At 40.1% G+C, this 26,906-nt stretch overlaps 1 protein-coding gene across 1 annotated transcript in view; it reads left to right on the forward strand.

Annotated features, from left to right (window-relative positions):
* The window catches only part of eepd1 (endonuclease/exonuclease/phosphatase family domain containing 1), a 40,512-nt gene extending 14,250 nt beyond the window's left edge, over positions 1–26,262 (forward strand). Inside the window, exons 3-8 of the mRNA XM_074686940.1 lie at positions 8,074–8,125; positions 21,371–21,481; positions 23,872–24,006; positions 25,148–25,286; positions 25,364–25,558; positions 25,806–26,262. Of these exons, the coding sequence (XP_074543041.1) occupies positions 8,074–8,125; positions 21,371–21,481; positions 23,872–24,006; positions 25,148–25,286; positions 25,364–25,558; positions 25,806–25,996 (823 nt within the window). The 3' untranslated portion in view covers positions 25,997–26,262. The remainder of the gene's footprint in view (positions 1–8,073; positions 8,126–21,370; positions 21,482–23,871; positions 24,007–25,147; positions 25,287–25,363; positions 25,559–25,805) is intronic.
* The last annotated feature ends 644 nt before the right edge of the window (positions 26,263–26,906 follow it).

A 26,906-nucleotide genomic window follows, 5' to 3' on the forward strand; every position in this document is an offset into this window, starting at 1 on the left:
CGGCTCTGATGGGCCTTTCTGTGTGGAGTTTTCATGTTTATGTATGAGTGGATCCTCTCCGGCTTCCTCCCCCAGTCCGAAAATAACATGCTCATCAAGTTAAATGCAGACTCTAAGTTGACCGTAGGTGTAAGTGTGCGCGCGAAATGTTGTCTGTCTATGTGTGTCATCCCTGGGACTGACTAGCAACCAGTCCAGGGTGTGCCCTACCTCTCACCTTAAGACTTCTGGGATAGGCTCCAGCCACTCATGACCCTGAACAGAACATGAGAAAATTCATAGAAAATGAGTGAATGATACTCATAAAAAACACATGATAACTCCACAAGACAGAAACAGTGGCTGTGTTTACATGCAGTCATAAACCCTGTCATATGCAGAATATTAGCTATGTGCAAGGCCTTGTGAACACCAACCCTTTTTTGAAAATTCAGAATCAGAAAAAACTTTATTGATCCCTGAGGGGAAATAACATTTTGGTTACATCCCATCCAAAACATATAAGACCACACAGTGACATGGGAATACAGGAAATAGAAGAATCTTGGAGCTGCCAGCGTGCCCAGCGCCCGGTTATACTAGATATAAAATTTAAAAAATTGGGAGATTATGCTCAAATTCAGGTTTAAAAAATAAAAAAGAAAGAAAATTTGTTCTGTTCGCAAGGAATCTTCATCTTTTCAGTACAGGAAATCCACCATGCTGCTGCTGCTATTGTTGCTGCTGTTGCTATGGATACAGTAAGAAGGAGCGGAAATGACTCAAATTGCGTCATGACATTCTCAGTGCATCGATGTTGTCTGTGTGTTGCTGTTTTGATCAGGATCCCATGTAAACAGGAATAACCCTGTTTGCTGACGCATGTAAACAGGTTATTCTGAATGTTTTAGAAACCAGAATATTAACCTTTACCTTAAGATTGACTGCATGTAAATGCAGCCACTGAGGATGCACAGAGCAGAAGCCAACACATGACATCCCTCTCAATCATGGTCTGAGTTCAGGACAGAGACAAAAGACAGACGGGGGCTCGACTTGCTGCAGTCTGCAGCTCAATCCAGAGATCCAGCTACTGCAGCAACTTTAAGATACAGCTCCATACAACTGATTTTACTTCTCTTAGATTGAAAACAACATGTGTGGTTGTCCCTGGCAATGATTGGCGTTCACTTCTAGTGACCTTCAATACAGGGTGATGACAAATTAGAGTCAAGTATAAAGTGAGGAAACAAGGTAAAGATCAAAATAATGATTTCTCTGTAGTTTTTAAAGAAAAAGCAAGTAAATAATAGTAATATCTGGAGTCCATCCTTCAATCCATCCGTTAATGTTACAGATTTTTTATTTTTGGGGGGTAAAGAGGAGCTGTAGCCTGAACCAGTCAGGTTGTGGACAGGTTGCCAGCACACAGTCACACCTACGGGCGGTTTAGAGTGACTAATTAACCTGATGGGCATATTTTTGGACTGTGGGAGGAAACCTGAACAGGGGACAGTATGCAAACTCCACTCAGAAACCAGCTGCCGTCTTGCTGTGAGGCAACTCTTACACTCTTTAAGTGGCCTCTAAGTGTGTGCTCTGTGCTGAACATCTGCCTGGAGTCTTTTTCTCATTCAGAAAACCCTCAGAGACCTGATTTATGTTCAAGGTCTGTGCTGCAGCTCGTCTCTGGTTATGTAACCTCCTGTCTGCACTCAGATTTTCTTTAATCTGACATATTCTCAAACAGACTGCTTTATCACGCTCTGTGTGCGTAGATGTAAGACTCCACTTCCTTAGCGACGCTGTTTGTGTTCCTGCTTCTTTTCACCTCTTCCTCTTGCGATATGCGTCAGGATTATCTCCTGTAGACGCAGCAGAGGAGGAACATTCAGAGCGCTCCTCTCTGAGTCAGCGCTCTCCTTCACGTCCTGATGACACGGCTGAACCTCAGGTCAGCACAGGGAGCGCTGGGGTTTCAGTCCCCGCCAGCAGAGGCGGGAGGATCAGGATCAGGGCCAGCAGGAGAGGAGCTGTGTGAGAGTTTCTTTCATGGCGCAGAATGATCGCACCTTGAAAAGAGGAGGAGGGGGTCTATTGTGTGTGTGACTGCAGGCCTGTTTGTTCTGAAAACAGGATCCGTGCACTCGCTGATCTCACAGGCAACTGAGTTCCTCCTGTGATCTCACTGCTGTTATGTAACCTGAGGCTGTTCAGACAGGTGCTGGAGGAAAACTGGAGGAGAAACTGGAATATAAAGTTTGGTGCTGCTGCTTTGACTGGCAACATCGGTGTAAAATAATAATTTAAACAAACATCAGTCTGGCTGGGCTGTAAAGATGCAAATTGCATCGACTTTATGGAGCTCTGCAACAACAGCAGCTGTCAGTGGATGGGATGTTAGGCTGCTGTCTGTGCTTCAAGTTGGTCTGTTGAAGCAGTAAAATGGGCGAGTATGATGAGTTGGATGTTCTTGGTCTACAGGGGGCAGTAGCTACCAAAAGTGGTCCAAGAATGAAAAATGATGGACTAGCAACAAAGTGATTAGCAGCTAAGACGTGACAAGAGTCAACACTGGCCTGTTTGGTCAGATCTAACAGACTTGGTCTCCAACTTCTCCAAGTCTCAGTCTAACTGTGCATCTGTGGGGTGTTTTGATGGACCAGGTCTGACCTTTGGAGGCTCTATCTGATGAGGTTTTAGAGGTCTGGCAGAGTCTGTGTCTGGGCTGTTTTGGCTCAAATCTGAGACGTATGTTTAAGGGCTGAGTGTTTGCAAGAACCTCTTGAAACAATACGCATCACGATACTCATGGTACATTTCAGCAGGCAGATTACAGAGACACTTTTCTGTCAAAACGTATCAGAACACAGGAGTTGCTGGTCTACCTCTGACTCTGTTTGTACCCATGTTTGTCAGACTGTGTGAGTGTGGTGTCCTTTCCTGGACAAAGTGTCTATCTCTGTAGGGATTCTTTCACTACTGCTTTCAGATGCCTAAAAGAGCTGGTCTGTGGCTAAAACCAGAACTTTCTGTGGAGTCTGTGTTGAGGCTGCTGTGTGATCTTATCCGTGGGAGAAATTCAAAAAGTTTTACTACATTGAAGATTTTTTTTGACACCAAATTCTGTCAACAAACTACGGTGGCTTAAGTTAAAAAGAGGTCAACTTGAGCAGTTTCCTAATGGACAGTTATTCCAAGTTGTGGACGTGATCAAACATTTTCTCTTTTAATGTCAGCTGTGATTCTATGACTGATTCTTAAAGCTAAATATAAGATGAGACATTATCAGTAAATATTATGGAAATATAAATAAGAACCCTAAAATCCTAGATTTTTCATAGCTTAAGATAAGAAAAAATAAAAAAAATTACTTACTTCTACTTCTGTCTGTTGGGATAACTGTCGATTAGAAAACAGCTAAAGTTGACCTCTTTTAACTTGTGTTTTGGCTGCAATTCTGTCGTGTTGTGGCGTTTGCAAATCATCTGCCACCTACTGAACCAAAACAATCTCACAAATTAGGGCACAGTCACACTGGCCATCCAAACCGTGCCGTGCTTAAGCACGATTGCCAGCAGTCACACTACCCCTATATGAATCAGACTTTAGCGGACATCACACACACGCATGTCCCACATCATTGTGAAGCATATGTTTACATGAAGCACGATCTCAATCAGAGTCAGCGCAATGAGACACAAAGAGCACTGCTACAACTTTAAGGACTTTTTGACTTATGGTAAGTCGTTTTGGCCCGACACAGCCCTCTCACAAACCGCTTTGTTTAAAATTATTGTCGAGAGATGTGCTCACGGCGATCATACGTCATGGATCGCACGCACTGTCCGCGTGCTTGTGCTCGTGCATGAAGTAAACCATGTCGAAGCCCACCTCTGTTCGGTTTGGATGGCCAGTGTGACAGCGCCCTAATTTTTTAGATTGTTTCAGTTCAGTAGGTGGCAAATGATTTGCAAAAGCCACAACACAACAGAATTGCAGCCAAAACACAAGTTACAAGAGGTCGCGGGGGCAATTGTGCTTAGGCACAGCACAGTTTGGATGGCCAGTGTGACAGCGCCCCAAGGCGTGCCGAAGCATGGAAGCTTGAGCACGGCATGGTTGCGGTCACACTGGCCATTCCAATCATGCTTTAGGGCTGAAGCGTGCTTAGGCACAGCACGGCTGGCCAGTGTGACCACGTCCTTAAATTAGGGTTGCACAATAACGTCGGTAAGTTATTGGTATGGCCGATATTGGCTTCAAAATGAAATACTGGATATTGGCCAACACTCCAAATTCCACAAATATAATAAACCAATAAAATAATGGGCTGAAATTGCAGATATTTTTTGTACTTTTTGTGATTTTTTTTCAGTTCAAATTCAGTAGTCCCACATTTGGCTCCTGTTTTAAGTTAAACTTGAGTTTAAGCAGCAGTCTGTAAGGTACATGTAGGTTGTACCTGAACTGCCTTAACTACTGTACAGTTGCACTTCTCATATATTCCCTGTGAACAGAGCTTATTTTTAATGACTGTCACTTGTCAAATTGGCCAAATTTACCCTGGTTGTGGGTAATGTTATCATTTTCTCAGGATGAGTATCATCCGGATTTTTTCAATATAATTAAATTTGTTTGTTTTTTTGTCTGAAAGCAACCATCATAAGTAAATACTCAGTTTCAAGTATATATTTTTCTAATTTTTGCACAAGAAATAAATATTTTATAGCGTATGTGTTATGATACAGTATTCTACTTCCAATACAGAAGAGAGTTGATGAGCGCTGCAATTATGTGCATAGAAATAATATTGGTATTGGCTAAAAGAGTTGTTAAATATTGGCATATCAGATACTGGTAAGAAATCTAATGTTGTGCATCCCTAAATTAAATGTGGATTTCCTCTTTAAAAACAATACAAAACGAATATGCCACTAAGGAAATACCTGGGATGCAGAATGCTGAAGCCATTTTACTTGTGTGGATGCTGCTGGTTGAAGCAGTCCACACTGGGAATCAAACATTTACCTCTCATAAGTCATTTAAACTGGGTAATGTGTACAACGTGAACTCATCTAGGTTAAAAAGTAGTTGCACTTCACCTTTAAATGCCGTGAAAGCACTCATCAAAATAAGCACAACCCTGGAGAGGATGTTCAGAGTGAAGTGTCTTTAAGAGGTTCAGAGATTTCCATTTCACACTGAGATCAATTTCCACCTCTAAGCCTCTTCATCCTTCACCTACTGTACCCACCGCGACCTCCTGAATATTCATCAGCAGCTGCTTTCATTGATTCTTATTCTGGTCACAGGAGCTGGAGGAGTGTGTGGTTAGCATGAAGATTTACATACCAAGAGCCAACACAGGCTGCTTCTATGTCCATACTGTATACTATGTCCATACTGGCTCTGATGCTAGCTGGGCTTTTGATAGCATTCAGCGATGATGGGTGCTGTTTGAGTGATGGTGTTACAAAGACATTTGAGATGTTGATGAAGGCCCCTTTCTCTTCTTTGACTCTTTAACTTATGTTTGATGGATCAGTCCACGCTGAATCAGCATTTATCTGAAACCACTGGGTGACATCACCCAGACTCTGTCCCTGTGTCTCTGGTCCATGATCTGTACATGCTCTCTGCTGTTTGTCCCCTCGTTGTAAAACACTATGTAACGTGATAAATTATCTGAGCCCTCGCTGACTGTTCGACCTGCATGCTGTGTCACACAATCCCCGTGCTGCTGAGTCCGTGAGAGCAGGAAGTGCTCTCCTCATGGCTGAATTTGCCCCCCTGCAGCCCATACAGCATGACGGGTAGTGGCATGTGTAGGATTTGTGTTGCAACCCGTCAGCGGCACGGCCTGCAGCTGGTGCAGGTCACGGTGCCCGGGCTGAACAGTGCGGGGCTGTAACAGAGCTCCTGTCGACCCAGCAGCTCCTCTCTAACAGAAAAGCCTGTTATGCAATGAGATTTTCTGTGTGGCTGATTTTGGATTAGTAGGTTAGAGGTGAGCACGGTCAAAGCTTTGCCTCCAACTTCTTTTCATCGAGTTGCACCACGGAGAATCAGTTTAGCATATGTTAATGCAGACTGAGACCAGTGTGCAGAGGAATAAGGTCTTATGTAACTCTGTGAAGCTGAACTGTTTCACCTCTAATATAATAATGAAAAAAAGCTCAGAATAAAGGATTGTCAGTGTCAACTCGCTGTGGAGAACTGAGTTAATTCCTTCTTGAAAACGAGGATGAAGTAGTGAGAAAAGCTTTCCTCTCTTCAAGGTACAAATTGCGTTGCCAAGCAGATCCCGCTCAGAGCCCGGAGCAGCCAGGAAATGTATGGCTTTTTATTGTGCTGACTGTTGGTCTGGAAAATCATTTAAAGGTAAACAGATAAATGTTTATTGGGCTGTAAAGGCCCTCCCTCATGGAGCAATAACGTGTTGGCAGATAGGATTTAGGACACCAGCTTCGAACACTCTCAGTAAGACTCTGTCAGATTTTCTCCGCTCTCTGCCAGTTTTAAAAGCATTAAATTCACTCTGAGGAGATTTTTTTTGTGTGTGTTGAGCATCCTGTTTGTGTCGAAGCATCTGTGTCTGCAGTGAATAGAGGCGACATTTTTCTTCAGGCTGCTGTTCGCTTGTTTAGAATAAAAATGTACTTTTTATATACTTTATTGTCATTATTGACATTTGTGTCCTCAAAGAAATCAGCAAAATAAACATACACCTATATTCCACTATTGCATCATATAAAAATTAATAAAAAAATAATAAAATAAAATAGAATAAAGATGAAAATAATTATTTCATGTAGTTCCATGTTTTTACTGTGTTTGACTGTAATTTTATGGTATTTGTCTGGAAACTTTGCTACTAGTGCTTTTACTGTTTTTTACAGTTTTTTTTTTTTTATTTTATTTTTATTTTTTTGTAACAGTGAATTGCAACCATGAGTGAGGAGGGTACAGGGTTCAGCTCTATGCTATTATTGGCATAATACCTAAAAAACATCATTTTACAGAAAATTTCTGTAATTTTACAGTTTTATATAAATCTTTTGAAAAACAGAAAAAATACTTTAAAAATCAAGGGTTAAAAAACGCAAAATTCAGATCTTTTTTGGCTGAGTAAAATTAGTGAAAATATCTGTAAATCTACTAGCATTTTGTTGTTTCAAAAAAACAAAACAAAACAAAAAAAACAGGAAAAATCTGTTAAAAATTACAGACCATTTCCCATAAAATTACATTTTTTTTTAGCAGTTTGTCTGTGTGGCAGTAAATTTCTTCAAAGTACACCTAGTGTGCCAGAGGAGACAAATCCTGCTAGTAACACAGTCAGAATGAGAGGAAATGTGGATATTAACTGTGCAATTCAGTTTGCAGGGGTACCCTTAAATTTATTGCTTGTGCAATTTTAAGTTGGGGGCCGTTGTGCTCCTGGTGAAAAAAAAGTCAGTCTGGATCTCTGCAAAAACATTTCAGTTATGACAAATTCAGCTGATTGAAGGATGCTAACATTAAGAGCCTTGCTGAGAAGTAACACAATTCATAACCTAAGGTATGATTTTAGCATAAATTAACATTACTGTCACCTTCAAGCAGAGAGCAAGGACTGATCAGTGAAATCAGCTGGTGGAGTTTTTGGTTGGAAAGAAAACCTACAGCCTCTTGGCACGACTTTGAGCTCCCTGTTCTCAAGTTTCTAGAGCTCTGCGTCTATAACTGTGCTATGTTTCCCTGATAGATGAAGGGAAGAGGTCAAGTTTAGTGCCAAGTAGTTGACACAAATAAGGCATTCATTTTACTGAAAATAATTAACACAGGGTGTAAAATAAAAAACAGGAAGCTCTAACTTTAAGAATAAAATGAGGATAAATCTGGAAATAAAGCTCTGACAAATGTCCATAAAGTGAAATAGAGTCATACTGTTTGTGCAGGAATCTGCAGCCTGATGTGAGAAGTGTAGAGAATTATCCGACACTAATCCAGAATGTGTAAATATAACACTAAGGCTCACTGTAAGAGGCTTTTTGTTCATGTAGTGTGGTGTAATAAATGTAAAGCTCTTCCTCTCCCTCTCTGTTTCAGCATCAAGCTGCTGGCTGTACAGGACCTGCTGGAGCGGGAGGCTCTGGATAAGGTAAAGTGGAGCTCTCTGTCGACTCACGCTGTGGTTACCGTGCGTGTTGAAGGCTGCTTTGATTTGCAGCGTTATAAATGAGATGACTCAACGCACTCTCAAACTCTCACTCAGTGTTTTCCATTTGTTTAATATGCTCCCCTCTCTCCTCTGTGTTTGTGTGTGTCTCCTGAGTGTGAGTGTCCTCTATCTCACAGGTTTGAACTGTGTTAGCGCTCTCCTGTGTGTTCAGTGCTATAAATATGACAGAGCTCTGGGTTAGAGAGTGTCCTCTTCAGCAGCGTCAGTAATCTGGGAACATCAGATTCATATTGGATGCAGATTTCTGTAATTCTGGGAATTAAGATGTTAGCATAAATCAGCTGACACGTTCACACACATCAGACTGTCAGGTTTCTCCGGAGACACAGAGGAATCTTTAGCTCTAACAAGTTTGTTAACTCAGCCGTATGTTTACTTTAAGATCTTCTGGTTCATCATTTTCCATCTGATCTCTCTGCCACCTGCGCTAATCTGACAAACACAAACCAACAATCAACAAACAAGCGTGATATTTTGATGCATGTTTAAGGCATTCCCTAAACTAGTTATTTATTTCTTTAATACTTTATACTGCTCTCATCTATCACACAGGACAAGCAAACTAAATCTGACTTTAATAAAAGCAAAAATAACTTTTTTTTAGATTGATTAAAACTCACAAGTGAAGGATAATCTTTCAGTTTCTGACATAAACAGGCCAGTTTGGTTGATAAGCTGTTTAGTCTTGTTACTAAATAAAGTTAATGTGATGCTACTTCACTCAGGAACTCATGTGAAGGTGTGAAATATCCAACTGAACACCCAGCTCTAATAACGAGCCAAGAGGCTCTGTTTTGTGAACTACTTTAGTCCCTCCTCGAGCATCTTCCCCTTAGGGTCTGGTTTCATTCACCCCTCAGTCTGACCTACTGACCCACAAGATGATCTGATTGGCTAAATGCCGTAGGACTGTGTGATGTAACTGGTCAACTGATAGTTCCTGCATATCAGCGGTCTTGAACTCAAATTGCCTGAGTGCCGCTGAGCATCCGGTCGTGTCAGAACGGGGTCACCAGGTTTAGATCTGTACTTTTCAACATGAATTATTTCACTCTCATATTTGTCTTTGCTTGCTGTCAGACACCTGAGAGCTCTTCTTCTCAGACAGCTGGGCCACATTTGCTCTGAGGGAGGTGTTAGTTTGAAACCCTCAGTGTGGCTTGAAGATGGACATCACTAAGCCTGGATTTGCCTCCTTTCTTTTTCTCTCGGATAAGTTTTCTTTTATTGACAGCTCTTTCTTTAGCTTTGCAGCTTATTGTGTCTGTTCATCTTCCTGGTTTTTTGCAAACTGCTCCACATGTGTGGTTGAAATATGTTGCGTAGGGACACACTCCTTAAGAACAGCAACTTTCTCTGTACATATGAAACCCACGAGATTTCCCTTAAACTCCACAGAAATAATCATTCTCCCATTTCTCCAGAATCACTCTGTTCCTGAAATCAACCTTCCTTTGGTTTTTGAAAGACATCTTGCTTTATCAGTTTTCATTAATGTTTCTAAAGACATTAAAGAGGTGCTTGTGCAGAAATTCTTGGAAAAAAGCTCATTTTGGCTCCCAAGCAAGCACTTTGTTCTCAACAATTGTGCCACGAGGAACCCCACCTCTGTGCAAACCACTGCATATCTGTTCCAAATATTGGTTACTGGTCTCATGAAAAAATATTACTTGGAAGTGGTCCTGAAAAGCTAAGTTCAGTTGGTGTCAGTCGATTTTTTTAAACACTAGATGCCAGTGGCGGCTGCTGGTCAGTCAAGGAGGGGAAGCTCATATTTTTCCGGCCTACATCATAAATTTGCTTATTCACTCAAACGTAAATTCTACCCTCGGTTCCTTTACAAGAAAATGATCTGTGACCCTGTCGTACCAACCAAGTGTTTTTTCCAGGGATTTTACCAGTGTTCTCTCAATGGCCAGCAGAGCTAGACTGCTTAAGCGGCCTCAGCCCATTGTGTTGCGGGCGTAAGACTTGAGCCGCTTTAGACAGGAGAAGCTCCTATCTACACCTGTAGGCTGTAAGTGTGAGTGACAGGGGGAGAAGCTCCCCAGCTGGAGCTGGAGCTGCTTATTGGTGAAAAGAGAGAGAATCTTTAAACACAATGCTCATCGTTTTTAAGAAAAGTAAACTTGCTGAGGATCAATAAAGCCTCCGCACCAGTTCAGAACAACTGAATGTACAACCGAGAAGATGCTCTGGTGGAGGGTTATACTTCAAGATCTCTGACTGGCTCATTTCACTGTCAATCAAAGAGGGATTCGGCCTCAGACGGATCATCCAATCATCATGCAGAAGCCCAGCATCCAGGCCAGCCCACTGCCTCATAGACCCCCAGAGACGCTGAGCGTCCGGTGGGTGGGACAAAGCCCAGCATTTATCCAATGATCGTCCAGTTTCCACAGTGGAACAACCCACTCTACGCTTCCCCGCTGAAGTCAGATAGATGATAGAAATGATCATAATGTCATTACACTGCTAAAGTTTTGGTAACAGATAGATACCATTTTTTATGCAGACGATATCAGTACAAGTACCCCCTCTTGAGTACTCGCCGATACCAATTACTGACACTACTAGTACTCCTGATACATAAAATTTCATTTAATAGTGACAGATCATTTTGAACAAAGACAGCACAGTCACTCTGACATGAAGTTCAAATAAAACACAAACAACTCTCTCTGACTTTAGTTTTTTTTGATAAATATAAAAAATATATATTTAAAGTGCAAAACAAAACTAACAACTGTCAGAGTTTAAATATTTTTTTAAAGTAACCTAAAGTGCAAAATTAAACCCTTAAACTGCTAACTCTCACTGGTTCATTCATGTTGTCTGAACAAGACCTGGCGCACATTTGGCGTTGTGTTAAACTGCAGCAATTAGCAGCAACTTGTGGTGAGGAGGACTTGCTCGACGTAAGATTTTCTTGCCTAGAGTATCTGCTGCTGGTATCTGCAGCCTCCACCAGTACCCATATAATACATGACATGAAACAGAAAATGCAAAGCATAAGACTTTAACAATATTCAAAAACAAGCAATAAATGAAAAGTTATCTAAGACAGAAGTATGAGGATCTGACATAAATAGTAACGGTGAATCTGAATAATTTTGCAGCCCACTGTGTGACGAAGCCTGAAGAAGGTTTGTGCAGAAAGGTTACTGAAACCTTTTTTACAAGTTGGACAACGTGCAGGATTTTCACAATCTTTGAGTTATAAACTCTAGACCTCATCAGTTCTCCTGAGCTTCAGCAGCTGAAGATTTCACATGAAACCAGAAAATAAGATTTATCTTTTAAATCTGTTTTTTTACATCTCTGTTCATTTATTTTACTTGACTTAAGGATTCTGAGGAACAGATTTTCTCAATCTCTGCCTGCAACCTTCGACTAACTGAACTCTGTCTTTAAAGTTGATACTCAAAGTAAGAGCAGGTAATGCAGCAGCTAATGCTGTTGCTGTTTGTCCTGCCAAATCTCTGTTCTCTTAAAGCTCATTACACTGTTAAAGATCTGCATGGATTTACCTTCTCACAAAGGCAAATACTCAGCAGTTCTCTTTCAGGATGAAACTTTGGTTTAACTTTGAGGACCTCGTTGTGCCAGTTTCAGTAAACTCTCCAATAACATTTCTAACATCAGAAGTACAGTCAGCGCTCCCACTCAGCTGAGAAGTAGGTTGACTGCACCTCTACACAAACGTATCCCTGAAATGTCAGAGTTCAGCCCAGCGCTCTGAGCAGTATGATGTATTCCCGCTCAGCCTACACACTTGTTTGCATACGAGCAGTGTCACCTTCTGAACGGGACACCAGATGGATCCTTGGCAGAGAAATCAGAGCCTGCTGCAGAGGGAAGTAGGTCAGCAGTGGAGTATTTTGGATGGAGAGCGGGAGGTGGTGGGAGGACGAGTTAACTCTGGACAAGCTCGAGCCCACACTGCAGTGTTTTCTCTCCTGCCAGCCTCCCACGCTGATTCTCTGCCTGTCTTCTCTGTCTTAGTCATTAGCACCCTCTCTTTTCATCTTCTGTCCTGCAGTTTCTCTTCCTGCAGAGAACATCAGAAAAGTTTCACATTCTCTCAGATCTTTGCTCCACTTGTTGCAGTGGAGCTCAAAACTTCTCAGTCTGAGGTCTTTGATGTAGTCCTAAATTCAGGAGACTTATTACAGGGCTGGTTTAAGTTATAAAGGCTCCTCATTACCTCAGCTGACTGTTGTACTCTGGAGTCTTATAACTTCACAAACAGATCCAAACTTGAGAGTCTATCAAAAAAATGAAGAGTGAGGTTACGTTAGCTCTGCTCGGTGAGGTTGGAGTTGGTAGATGAGCACTGGTAGGACATAACCAGTAGGGCTGGGGTGATATGTTATTTTCGCAACTCAATTCTATTATGATTTTTTCAGTTTTCTTTTTTACCACCAGACCTTGTGAAAAAGTTAAATGAGGATGATGATGTCTACATCAGGAGCCATATCTCCCCATGAAATGCACATCACATGAGTCAGAGAGAAACATTTCACCCTCTGCCAGAGAAAAGTTAAAGTGGTGCCTTTTTTCAAATCCAGTTTATAAACAAAGACGGAAATGAAGAATTTGAATTTTTTTTAAAAAAGAACTTTTTTTTTTACTAAAAATCCTGGTATATCAATTTTTTTTTCTCCCACCCTTAGTAGGAATGGGAGATTTACCAACATTACACGCTACAGACACATCTCAGAGCACTGGGCTGTGAGGAACACTAAACAGATACTCTGCTCACCTTCTGAACACTAAACTACAAACTGAGTTTACAGAGCTTGAATGTAGTCACGTTTCTAAAAAAAAGAGCTCTTGGTAACTACAAATTAAATCATAATCTTGTTGCTTTGCATCTTGGGAAATGTTGTCTTGAACAAAGCAACGTGGTGTTAAAAAGAAGCTCTGCTCCAGAACAAATGCACGACTTGGCAAGTGTCACATCTTTACAACAGTGGGTGCAAGTGCTCATGGGATATGGAGTCTTATCATAGAAAACAACAGCTTTTTTTAGATAGTGTCCAAAGCCCTGAACTTTGTGTCATAGGGACTTCTAGGTGATAATTATAATAATAAATTTTATTCATGACACACTTGTCCTTTCTTTGAAATCTCAAAGTGCTACAAGAAAAATTATTATTATTATTATTATTATTATTTTGTTTAAAAACAAAAAAAAATGCACTATTAAAAGTTAAAGGAGGAATATCTTTAAGTGTCTCTTAAAACCATCCACTGTCTTTGGGGTCCTGAGGTGACTGAACTGGGAGTTCCACAGATGTGGTGCAGCAGCGCAAAAGGCCCAAAAGCCCAGAGCTTAGTTCTGGGTGGGTGGAGGAGATTTTGGTGTACCGATCTTGAGTTCTGGGTTGGGGTTTGCTGGCTGAGGATGTGCTGTCAATCAGTCCAGTTTTGGACTACCTGACTGCAGATACTGGAAATAGCATTTGGAAATAACCTATTTTGGCGCTGATAATCTCATTTAGATTGTGGATTATGATCAGGCTTTTATCTAGAAATGAGACTTTTTAATATCTCTTAGAAACTCCTCACAGGGACTTAAAATACAAAATTGTAAACTTGTAACTTGTAAATTTGTCGGTATCTCTGATCAGGAGCGGGTTATCGTTAGCTGTAGGCTCAAAAGAATCAATATTGAGAACTCCTTAAAACAGTGAGTTTTTCATGCCTTTGTCAGTTGGTGTCCATACCCCCCACAGAGCATGTCCCTGAGACGTTGGTGGACTTGTTGTGGAGAGAAAGTGTGGCTCTCGGTCACCCAGAGCGTGTGAGCCTGTTGTCTTCCTTCTGTTGTGTCGCTAAGGAACTCTGCGGTCAGGCTCTGTGCTCCTCGTGATTCACTCGTGCTGTCAAAGGCTTTGGTGGTTACTTCCAAACAGGCTTTGTGCAAATACACCATCAACAGGCAATAAGTGGACAAATGAACCAACACTCTCCCTCTCTGCTCGCTGTTGTTCTGCGTTGGCAGCGTCGGACTCGGCTCTCTGGCTCTACTCTGAAGGTTCACTGGGTTCAGCGTTGTTTGCTCCTCTTTTCCTTCGCTTGTTCGTCCTGTTTCAAAGAGTTTTTTGTTGCTCTTGTTTTAGTCAAAGTGGCTGTGAGAGGCTTGAACCAGGGGAAGTGAAGAAGCTTTAATCACATGACCCAGCCTTTATTGAATCAGCCGCATTAGACTCGGATCTCTTTCTTAAAGCAATCAGTCGTGTGCCAATAAAGATAAATAAGGATCTAACAAACACAGCTCATCTCTCTCTGTTGTGTTATTCACCCTTGTGTGCCTCTCCTGAGCTGGATCCAGGTCTCTTAATCCTCAAACTCTTAAGGCCTGCTGAAGACAAGTGTTATGGCTTTGAAACAGAAAGATACAGCCTCTTTCTGTGCAGTCGATTAACATTCAGAGCTGTGATCAGATGATTAAATCCCAGGCAGTAAAACAGAGCCCATGCTCCAGTGTTTATATCCTGTACCTGATCTGTCCAGGTGTCTCAGTACAACTCTCCACCTCTGCTGGTCTCCTCCCGGGCTCCCTGCCAGGCCTGCATTACTGCATGCTGCGCTGCACTTTGCTCCTCACAGGCTGAATTATGAGGCTGTTTTGTGTTTTGGCACGGTGATATACGCGAGTAATCTATCATTGTACACTTTCAGGGTCAGTGGTCCCTGAGGACTTTGGCTGAAAATAAATCCTGTTAGGGGTTTTAACCTCCTGCCTGTCTGAAATTGCTTTCTTATTAAAATTATAACTTACTCAGCGATGAGCCCGTGAGCACAGAGGCTGGTTGTACGTCTCACTGCAGCTCTCTGAGTTTGGTCAAGTCAATTTTATCTCAATCTGCAGAAAATGATTCACATCATTTTACCTTAAAGGGCTCAGCAGACTGAGACAGGATGTACTTTACTGTTTTGACACACACCCTTTGGTCCAAATGAGGAAAAACCACCCACTCAGTAACAGTAATAAAATACTTAAAACAAAAAGGATTATTTTAATATACAAATTTTTTCGCTGTTATGTCCTCTCTGTCTTAGAGAATTTTGGAACAATATTTGAAATCAGGTTTTGGACATCCAGACCTGATTAAAACCAGATTTCAACATTAAATGCCAGTTCATGCTCCCAGGGTGGAACCATAGACTGTAGACTGTATATACATATATTTTTTTTCTTTTTTTTTTTTCTGTTAGGAAAGTCTGATCTCTTTTTGGCTCTTCTTCCCAGCATATCTTGCTATACCTGAAGAAAACTACACAAGCAGCTGTCAATCATCTTTAAATATCTTTAAATGCCACAACACCACACAACCCAATAATATCTGCATATCACCACAACATATGGATGTGAGAATCATTTCTAAGAGGTGGGTTTATTTATTTATTTATTTTTAAGTTTGACCACAGCCCATCGGGAATGACAGGGGAGACAGAGTTTTTGACTTGTACTACAGCCAGCCACCAGGGGGAGCAGTTTTTGTGGCGACCTCATTTTGAGCCTTGCGAGATGACGGCCATTTTTTTAATTCAGTCTTTGGGTGGATACTTTTCTTTATTCAAGGTACAAGATTTCCAGATGTAGGTGAAAAAGCCCAATGGCTTTGTGAATTATAAAGGTAGGGTTTGCAGGATTTCCTGAAAAACTGAAATTTCAACTTTCACAGAAATAATCCTGTCTCCTACAGGCAATCTTTACATGTATGTCAGTGTCTCTGTCTGCCTCAACCCCCTCCTCAGCCTGTGTGTTGTCACATCAGCCAGTCACAGAGCACCCATTGCATAAGTGACTTTGTGTGTTGATGATAACAAGGTGAAGAATTTAATCAGAGCAGCTAAGATAGTGGACGTAGCACAGAGGAAGAAAAACAGAAAAACACAACCAAAGTGAAAAGAAATGTCAAACAGATAAAGCTTTTTTCCCAAACAAGGGTGAAGCTTGGCTTGACTTTCATTCGCGTTCAGGCACTTGGAGAGCAGTGGGCTCGTGAGTGTGTTCATGTAGCTTCAGTTGGAGGCAGTGGGTGTGTGCTGCTGCTGGCACTGATCCAAGGAGGAGGAGCCCAGTTTGAAATTTGTGTTTAACAACAAATTAGGAAAATTCCTGCATACCCTACCTTTGAAGGGGGGGGGGGGGGGTTCTACTCTCCCATAGCCTATTTTAAAAATAGATATAATGTAAAAGCGCTGGATGTTTGGACTAAATGTGTGCAGATTTTTAAACTGCTACATATTCATGTTGTAGAAATCCTTGAATCTGCCTGTAAACTGATCAAAATGGTCTTCTCTAACAAAAAAAAAAAAAAAAAACATAACACACAATCTTCTTGAGACTTGCCGAAATCATGAGAACAGAGGAATCTCCAAACTTCTTCATGACCACAAACACCAAAGTCTGCTCATAGCTCCGCTTCTGATGGCCCTCCAAAGTGCTGGCCAGTCAAAGAGAAGGGGGTTTTTGGAGCTTTCAGCCTTAAAGAGACAGCAGCTAAAGTCAAGTATTTTGGACAGAGGCTAAAATAATATTCTCTAAAACACCAGTTAGAGGAAAAGAGATCATTTTTGAGCTGTATATAAAAAGCTCATATGGGGGACCAAGCAGACTGTGTAAAGCCTCTTTAAGATAATATAAGGCTCTAAAATAGTACCACTCCATACACTGCCACTAAAGTGAACTATCATTGTCAACTCATTACTTTAGGTAAATAAAAAAATAAAAAAATGAAAAAAACATTATTGATAGTCAATATACTAACACTAAAGCAGTTTTCCTTCACTGTATTTCAATTTGCTTCTTAAACTACTAAAGATATTAAGTGCTGTTAAGCAGAGCCAGAAAAGAATCTTTCCTTCTCCTTTCTGGATGACACATGTTTGTAACTATCAGTTTCTACCAAAGCACATCATAACGTTTCTGTACTGTATAATTTAACGTAAACAAAAAGTGTAAACATCCTGTTTATAACAGTAAAACCAAGTGCTAACAGTTCATAAACTGCAATTGCCGGCAGCAGTGACAGTTGTGTGTGTGGGTGGGGTTATGTCTGTCTTTGTGTGTTCATGTGTGTTTGATTGTTAGACATATTTCACATTCAGATCTTTATGTCAATTTGTTTGGATTTGGGCGTTGATACAGTAGTTTAGTTTTAGTTTAATGTGTTTATTTTGTGGAGTTTTATTATCTGACGTTAAAAAAAGAGGCCGACTCAGTCCGGGAACAGAAAAATCTAGAAGTCAGGTTTCACAGGAAAGCCGTGGACCTGGTGACCCTGCTCCAGCAGAGAAAAGAAACTGTTTGTATCGAGGGCAGCAGGCTCTTGTTTCTTCTCATCTGGAAAACTCATAAAATATCTATGCTTAGTTTGCTCAACGGTAGCTGGAAGGTGACAGGGTATTTTTATCCTGAGGCACCTCCACAGGAGTCACGGTAGCTCAGGGTTATTGTAGAGGGGACATCAGGGGTGACTTCTGTGTTTGTGAGGTTTTATAGAGCATGGGAGCATGTTGACATTGTTAGCTTGCAGCTTTGACGCTTATTCTTCTTCTTTCACCTCTAATTCAGCATGTTGTTGTTGTTGTTGTTAGTGTGTGTGTTTAATGAAGAGGTCATGATTATGCGTTCCAGCTTTGGGTGGGGTTCCTCTGACTCTCCTGGCGTCCCACAGGGAGCCTTTCAGGTTAAATTTAGATCCAGGTCAGTCCGAGCAGCAACCTGAGCCTTCATGTTCTCCTCTGCAGCTTCCTTCAGCTCTTTCCTTCCTCTTTCTTATTTAATTTCCACCGTGAGGAACCGGAGCGGTTTCTCTGAAAAGTTACAGCACCCTCTCAGTGAATGTTGACATGGAGGCTTCCTCTTTCCCCGTGAGTTTCCTCTCTGAGATCGGCTGAGGCCATTCCAGTTCACTGAACTCTGTATTGTTTCTGTGAAGAAAAACATGTTTTTGCTGCCGATCGTTTAATCTGCCCTCAAGTGTTCAAATGAAGAACAACAGCCTGAGTGAGCGACGCGCTGTCATGAGTTTCAGACGGATTAGACGCTCATTAAACGCAGAGGGAAAGTTGTGTTAGTCTTTAATTATCAAACAAACATCAGGAGATTTTAGTGTTCTGCCCTACAGGCTGATAACTGTGTGTGTGAGTGTGTGTGTGTGTGTGTGAGGGTTTTGGATTTAATGCTCTAATTTTCATATCTATAATCTAAAAGTAAAAGCGCTTAAGGGTCTCCAAAAATATTTGAATATAATTTTTTCTTCATAACATGCTCTCTAATGTTTCTTTTCAGGTTTTAAAGTTACACAACAAAGCATTTCTTTAATTCAGATTTCATGTCCTTACCACAAATGTTTTAGCTCTGCAGCTTTCAGCCCACATCCACACCATACATCCCCTCAGTTTTCCACTAAAAGCGATTTAATGTCACTTGTTTTCTTGAGATCTCAGATAACTGATCATCATTTCCCCAGAGTTACAAAAGCACCAAACAAAAACTCTCTCTCAATTATGCGCTCCTGAAGAATTCCAGAAACTTCTAGAAGTTTCAAGGAGCTCATCCCCTGAAGATTTCAAGACTGGCTTCTTCAAGCGCGTCCCTCACAGCGTGAAGCTTTCCTGTTCGACCACAGGAATGCTGGGGGAAGGTTGGACTGTGAAAGTCACACTGCTTTGTTTATTTACAAAGTCCCCCCCCCCCAAAAAAAAAAAAAAAGTTAATTAAATTATGTTAAACTAAATTTAATTATTAAATTAAATTAAATTAAATTAAATTAAATTAAATTAAATTAAATTAAATCAAATCAAATCAAATTAAATTAAATTAAATTAAATTAAATTAAATTAAATTAAATTAAATTAAATTAAATTAAATTATTAATGGGAGCACCACTCTGACACCGACTTACACCCAGGAGTAATGAATCACAAATACTCAAGTTACTGTAATTAAGCAGATTTTTGGTGTACTTGTACTTTATGAGTACATTTTTCAAGTGTGTAATTTTACTTACACTCCAGTACAATTTTCACCGTGTCATCTACTTCACTACTTTTAAAATCACAAGTCATCACTGAGTACGCCCAACATTTGAATCAACATTTAAACCTTCCAGCTGCATATTGTAGCCAATAAAGCTGTCCGATCACAACCACACCAATGACGTAAAGAAAGGAAAACAGGTGCCTGGTGGTCACGCCGAGTGGATACTTGACGAGTACTTGTGGTCATACCTGGAGTTGCCTCAGTTATCCTGAGTGCTTCCTATCATTTTTGGAGACGTTAAATGAGCTGTTGTTAAGTCTGCGTGTGGGAATGAGTTACATGTGGAAATCAACGTCTCATCAATCACTCAGTCAGTTTATCTTTAGACATTTGTGTCTTTGATAGTTTACAAAGTTAATGCCAGGATTTTTCTTGTACTTTGCTGTCAAACTCTCAAACACACCACTGGAGCATCATTCAAACAGAGATGGGGTCGCAAATAATGACTGGATTTTCCTGCAACACTGGCAGAAACGCTGCATGTGTGCATGCATGATCAATTTATATATATATATATATATATATATATATATATTTTTTTTTTTATTTATTTATTTTTTTTTAACGGATACTGATTACAGAATGTGTACAGAAACAATTCTTTTTTGCAGTGATCCAAACTTTGTTTACACTTGTGACTTAATACAACAATATATCTTCAAAGTAAAAAAAATAATCGACAACTCATTTATGATATGCTGAACAATGAAAAATGAGCTCAAATGGGTAAATGAGTTTTTAAAAATGTGTTTTCTTTCAGTGCAAATGTTAGTGACGTGATGAAGTAATGTTTGGACATGATGTGTGGTAGTTTACTGAGCTATACAGAGGAAACATCATCACAGATTGAGCAACACCATGACATCACCTTGACAACAACATCTCCTCAAATCAGTTCGAATGTCTGCTATTGACAACGCAAAAATAAATAAGCAATTAATTAAAATAATAAAAAAAACCTTGTTAAAAAGTTATTAATACTCTGAGTAGATATTGAGAATATTACTTTGTATCTTTACCAAGCTATAGAGATGGGTACCTTTCACATTTGAAACGATACAGCACCTATGCCAGGTACCTGGCAGTCAGTACTGGTACTCAGCAGTACCAATTTTTGGTACTTTTGTGTGTTTATATGGTAAAATATATCAATTTCTTTAGTAATAATATATATCTATATATATCTATATATATATCTATATATCTATATATCTATATATCTATCTATCTATCTATCTATATATATATATATATATATATATATATATATATATACATATATATATATATATATATATATATATATATATATATATATATATATATATATATATATATATATATATATATATATATATATATTTATTTATTTATTTATTTTTTTCAATTTTACATATTTATTTTTTAATATATAACCTTGTAATGCTGTGTTCATGTCCATCATGAAAAATTGCCTACTCTTCCACTCTCTCACAGTTGCAAGGATGCGTTTAGGTACCAAAACATGGTACCGTTTGATTTCACGTGAATCGGTACCTGGTACTTTTGACAGAATTCGGTCGGTAACTATAAAAGTACCTAATTCAGTACCTATCCCTACCTAGATATCATTTCAACACAAGTACTTTTACTTGTATTTGAGTCCAATCTAAACAATGTAACTGTACTTGTACTTGTACTTGAGTACAAATTTTTAGTACTCTTTCCACCTGTGCTTACACTAAGAGCCTCTTCAATCAGAGCCCCTCAGCTGTGGAACAGTCTGCATGAGGATGTGAGGCCGACAGAATCAGTTTTATCTTTTAAAACCTCTTCTTGAAACACACTTTTATACACACCTCATTTTTGTATTATCTCATCTCTTTTTTGGCCTTTTTGCTAATTCCTACTGTTTTATTATGCTATTGATTTTAACGGTTAAGTTTGCCTGACTTTTTCTTTTACTTTTCTGAATTTCACGCTTTGTTTTATCTCATTGATGTATTCATTATCGTTGTCATCATTACTAATATCATTTTACTACATTATTATTTCACCGAACTTAACATTATAGTTGTGCATGTTGCTGACTGTTCCCTCTCTGTGCTGTGTCGTTGCAGTTCTGCGTGGAGTTAAACCAAGGAACGCTGGCCAGCGTAAGGAGGTGGAAAGGCTCACGAGGGCTGTGGAAAAGCGTTGTGTCTGAAAAACCCACGGCACACTCAAGCAAGGTACAACATTCATCAACATATATCCCTGTGGATGCTTTGTTATGTTGAAAATTTACACTGCAGGTCATTTTAACTTCAGTATATCAGTGTAGCTGTATGAGCATGTCATCTTCACTCTGTGTCCCCTAGTGACTATCCTCTCCAATAAAAGGTCAAAGGCCAAAAGATAAACTAAAAGAAAGAAATAAAATCCTGTTTACTGACTCAAAGTGTCCTTGAGGCAACTTCTGCTCTGTTTTCTAACCTGAGCTGCACTTAGTTCTTGGAATTTTATATCATAAACAACTTTTCAGAGAAAAAAAAACAGCTGCTAGAGAGGAGAGGTCACCTGAGGGATTTTCTATGAAAGATAAACAGCACGTAGATCTGAACTCTCACTTCTCCTCATGCTGTTTTTCTGCAGTTTTTGTAGAGCTGCTACCTACAATAGGATGATTTGAGCTTTAAGGATCTCATGTCTAGCTCTATTTTTTAGTTATATCTCTGTATCTTTTGCTTCTTGGCTGAGGCACTGTGCACAAAAAAGGAGCATCAGCCATTAATTTTGCAAACTGAATCCCATCCACAGTCATTCAGGGCTCTGTCATCACTCACTCAACCTTCCCCTCATGATGTTTGTGCAAAGCTCTTTAATCATATACGTTATCTAATGCTGTTATCCTCTGGTCTCACTCTGTATCATCAGAGTTCACCACAGGTGAGAAGAAGTTTCCCACAGAGCTCAGCGAGAGGTTGCAGTTATGAAACTGTCTCTAATGAGCTGAACGTACAGTGCTGTGATAATCGCAGCGGCCTTGTTGGCGATTCTTGCATCTATAATGTTTCTCTGTGTTTAAAGTCGAGTCTTCTGACACAGTGAACTGCTGATACCCGGCACAGAATCACCTCGAGGCTGAAACTGTTCTGAAGAATTTAATCTTATTAAGCCTGGATCAGAAAAAAAAAAAAAACATGTACTGTTAGATTAAAGTGAGTGTGTCTTTCTGATCTCTGAACGCACTTAATCAACACTCCTCATGTAAGAGATCATAAATACAGTCAGCTGGAGGTTACACCAAATAGAGTCTGAACAGAGGATCTCTTCTTAGTTTTCTCTTCATTTAAAGATGATTTGAATCAAAAATTAAGGTCTGCTATGGAACTTGTAACACAAATTACACATATGTTGAATTAATTTTCCCCCATTGAAATGAATTTAAATACCATTCATGTGTATTGGACCCCCAAAACACAGAATTTTTGTTTCTTGTTTTTAATTAAGAAGGATTTACCCACAAATAAGAAAGATTGTTTAAAACACGATACTGTAGAAAGTACCACAAAAAAAAAACATTTTGATAAAGTAAAATGTTCAGCATTTACCTCAGAGATCAGACGACTGAAGGTGCTGAAGGAGGTGGAGGAGAAAGGCTGAACTGAATAACTAAATCTGATTTACTGATTTAGTTATTTTTTCCACACTTTCCTCTCTTTCATCTGCCAGTGTTTTTGATAAAAACCTGACCAGTGAGATCTGTTTCATCCCTCCCTTCATGCCTGTTTCCTTGCAGCACTAACTAGTGGTGGGATATCTAAAGCTGGCTCTCACCTGAATTTAGCTTTCAACTCAAAGCCAAAAAATCATCTAAAAGACGGCTTGTATCTGAAAAAACAAAGAAAAAACAAACCACTTCAGTTGGGACACCCTAAAGTTAAGGTACAACTGCAGGAAAAGATAAAAAATAGTGCCTCTGATTGCACAGTTGGCAGCGCCACTATACCATCATCATGCTAACAGTATTTAACCGAACATTTCCATTGATGGAACAGTTAGACTGGGTGAACTGGACTCATTCAGGGATGTAAATGTTGACTTTTTAACCCTTTCAGCTCTACTTCTCAGAGCTGCTGCTCTCACCAGCCTGCCTGGACTGCAGGACAGAATATGACATTAACCCTTCAAGCCCTGGCCTCTTTCTTTGTTGGATCTCTGCTAGAAAAATGACATGACCAAAAAGAAAAAAATAATAAACAGAACATTTGTGAGTTCTGAGCTTTGGAGCTCATGGTTGTCTCTCTGGGTTGTCCTTATCCATCTTCAAGAATCTTCATCCCTTAATGAAAAAAAAAAAAGAAGGATAAACGTGTTGATTTCAGTTATCTAAAACCTCTGTGAAGCATCTTTGACTTTATATAACTTAACACAGTTTTATTGAAAGTGGATTTAAAGAACGTGAGAGAAAACAGAGTTGAGGATTCTTCAGAGAAAATTGTGGAGGCTTTCCGTCACAATAACAATGTATTCAGAACTGTTGGTGGTAATACATCAGGTTATATAGACCGACGTCTAAGGAATGAAAATATTCCTTGAATAAAATCTGACTCCATTTCCCATGATTCTCTTTTCCCAGGGAGTGAGCTACTCTGGTTTTCTGTGGGACAGTTCGTCCGGTGTTGAGCTGAAAGACGCTACAGTCCTCGAGTCTCCGACCATCAACGGCAACGGAAATCACTCTCACCCTGGACTCTACCTGGCTCACTTTTCTGTAAGTCTACAAACCAAAACACAGAAGACACAAGAACTTTTTCTCTCAGGGACATATCTGGCTGTTTAGGGATGGGTACCGAATTAGGTGTAGGTACCAACCAAATTCTATCAAAATTACCGAGTACCAATTTACGAAAAATCAACAGGTACTGTGTTTGGGTACCTAAATGCAGCCTTGTGACTGTGAGGTAATGGAAGAGTAGGTGATTTTACATGCTAGACATGAACACAGCATTGCAAGTTGAGGAATACTGAGGAATAGATACCATCATTCATTCATTTTCTAAACCGCTTATCCTGTTCAGGGTCACGGGTGGCTGGAGCCTATCCCAGCTGTCATCGGGCAAGAAGTGGGGTACACCCTGGACTGGTCACCAGTCAATCGCAGGGCTAGGAATAGATATGTTAAACCAAGAAAAAATGTCTATTATTAAAGATATATATATATTTTTTTAAAAGTACCAGAAATTGGTACCGTTGAGTACGGGTACCGATTGCCAGGTACCGGGTATCGGTCCTGGATCATTTCAAATGTGAAAGGTACCCATCCCTAACGCTGTTTCGAGGCTGAATACACACAACTTACTGGGTGGTCACAATGCATGACATAAACAATAACAAACGGGTGGTATTTTAATTGTTAGACTTTTTCAATATGAGGTCAACATCATGGCGTGTCTTGTGTTTTCTTGCATTAATGTGAAACCATTTTTTTGTTTGACCTTCATGAAAGTGTTCCTACATTTATCTCCTGTAATCCAGCCCTTTGCTGGAATTAGGATAATCCTGATTTTCAGGATCAAAGTTATTCCAATCTTACTCAACAGTTTGAACATAAAAGATGGAGTTTTTATTCTTATAAAACCAAAATCACTTTTGTTTTCTGTTGTTTTTTTATATGAGCCAACCATTCTCAAGATTTGATCTCACACTAACGCTTTAATCCAATTAGATTATCTACAATCAACCTTTTAATTTAGTTGTTGTTAAATTCAAAACCAAACATACTGAAAGCTGGAGTCATCATGTGGATTAAACTTCACACAGCTCATCGTGATGTAGTTCCTCAGCGTTCTTATGACTTGTTTGTTACAGATGTCACAGTAATATTAACTTTATGTTGATTTCTTCTCCATCAGGTTGGATCATATGATCTGTCGATGGTGAATGTCCACATTCAGACCACAGCTCCATCAGGAGAATCCAACGGCAAGAACCACAACACAGACGAGGCCAAGAGTCAGCGTCTCTCCCCCAGCATCCAGGAAACTCTCAAAGGTCGGTCATCCATCAGAGCGTCAAACACTGATCCGACACCGAGGACACGCTCTCATCTGTTGTCTTTGTCTCTGCAGCCGAGAAGGAGCTGGTGGTGCTGGGAGATTTTGGCGGCCCTCCTCAGAGCTCAGAGCTGGAGGTACTGAGGAAGGAGAAGCTCAGCGCTCTGATACCCTCCACCCAGTTCACCAACATCAGCACCCGCTCCCCGCAGGGCACGCGCTGCCTCGACAACATCTGGCTGAGTCGTTCCATGAAGAAAATTTATTCAGGTGGGTATCAGAGAAATCCTGAACAGATGAAGTCCTCAAAATAATCTATTTTTTAATCCTGGATAAACAACTTTCATCCTAAAACTAACATGCTCAGAGCACGATCTATCCTGAAGACATCCCAGCTTCCATTAGCAGCAATCTGACTGCAGATCTTTGGTCTCCTTGACAGCAGATCAGTTTTCTTGTAGTATCTTTCTACCTTTCTATTCCCTGATTTTCCCTCTCCTTGACTTTTTCCCAACAGGTCACTGCATGGTGGTGCGAGAAGCGCTGACTAACCCCTGGATCCCTGATAACTGGTCGTGGGGCGGCGTGGCGTCAGATCACTGCCCTGTGGTGGCTGAATTTTATGCGGATGTTTCCACTAAAGAGCTGAGCAGGCCTGGTATGGCAGTGGTGGACAGAGGGGACATTATGCCCAAACATGAGCGGTGACACAGTCCACCACAGCAGAGGGATGTGGATCAGACTTTGTCCTATGAGGATCCTGCTTTGTCCTGATTAGCAGAGGAGCTTCCTGATGAATGTGAAGAAGTGCCAAGATTGCCTTTTGAGTTTGAATTAAGTAATGTATGATACTAACTGGTGAGTCCTAGAGCCATAAACATGTTAAGAAGAAATACATATAATGTACTTTGAAAAGAAATGTGCCAAACATTTTCTATCTGTGTATATAATAAAGAGAAATTCAATAGATACAAGCTTGTCTACTGTCGTTAATGCAAATAAGTGCAGTATCTCATCAGCGTGTGTGTGTGCGTGTGTGTGTGCCCAAGCTCTTCAGATGCTCATCTGTTTCGTCAGTTTAGAAGATAATAAAGACTGCGCTCTTAAATTATGTAAGCCAGGCCTCTGTGTGAGCCCCCATACTCCTCTATGATGGAAATGAAGTGCCAGGGAAGAGAACCATCAGAGGACAGAGCTGCTGCCTGTACTGCTCATTAACCAGCTCCACGGAGATGCTTCTGAAAAGGGAAGATACAGAACTCAGCCCTAAATTTTTCATTTACTGTCACCCAGACGTTAGACACAGGGTCTCATCCTCTCATCCTTCTTGTGCAGAAAGTTTTAGTATTTTTCTTGAAACCAACTTGGGCTAAGGATATTCAAATATTTAGAAAAATAAAACAGTTCTCTGTCTCCTTTTCTGGCTTTTGTCAACACATTAACAGAGATTTGAGTCTATGGAAACAAAGGTTTGAAAAACTATTTCTAAGGCGGACATTTTTTGAAAACGGTGGTTCTGTTGTTTTTATGTGGACAGTGAAAATACTAGGGATGGATATAAATTAAGTAGCAAAAGTAGCTTTTACAGGTTTTCTGTGTCAACATTTTGTTGAGTTAT

This window comes from Halichoeres trimaculatus, unplaced genomic scaffold, assembly GCF_033239565.1.
Source record: "Halichoeres trimaculatus isolate MK-OKI-2021-1 unplaced genomic scaffold, fHalTri1.1 fHalTri1_scaffold_14, whole genome shotgun sequence".
Lineage (NCBI taxonomy): Eukaryota > Metazoa > Chordata > Actinopteri > Labriformes > Labridae > Halichoeres > Halichoeres trimaculatus.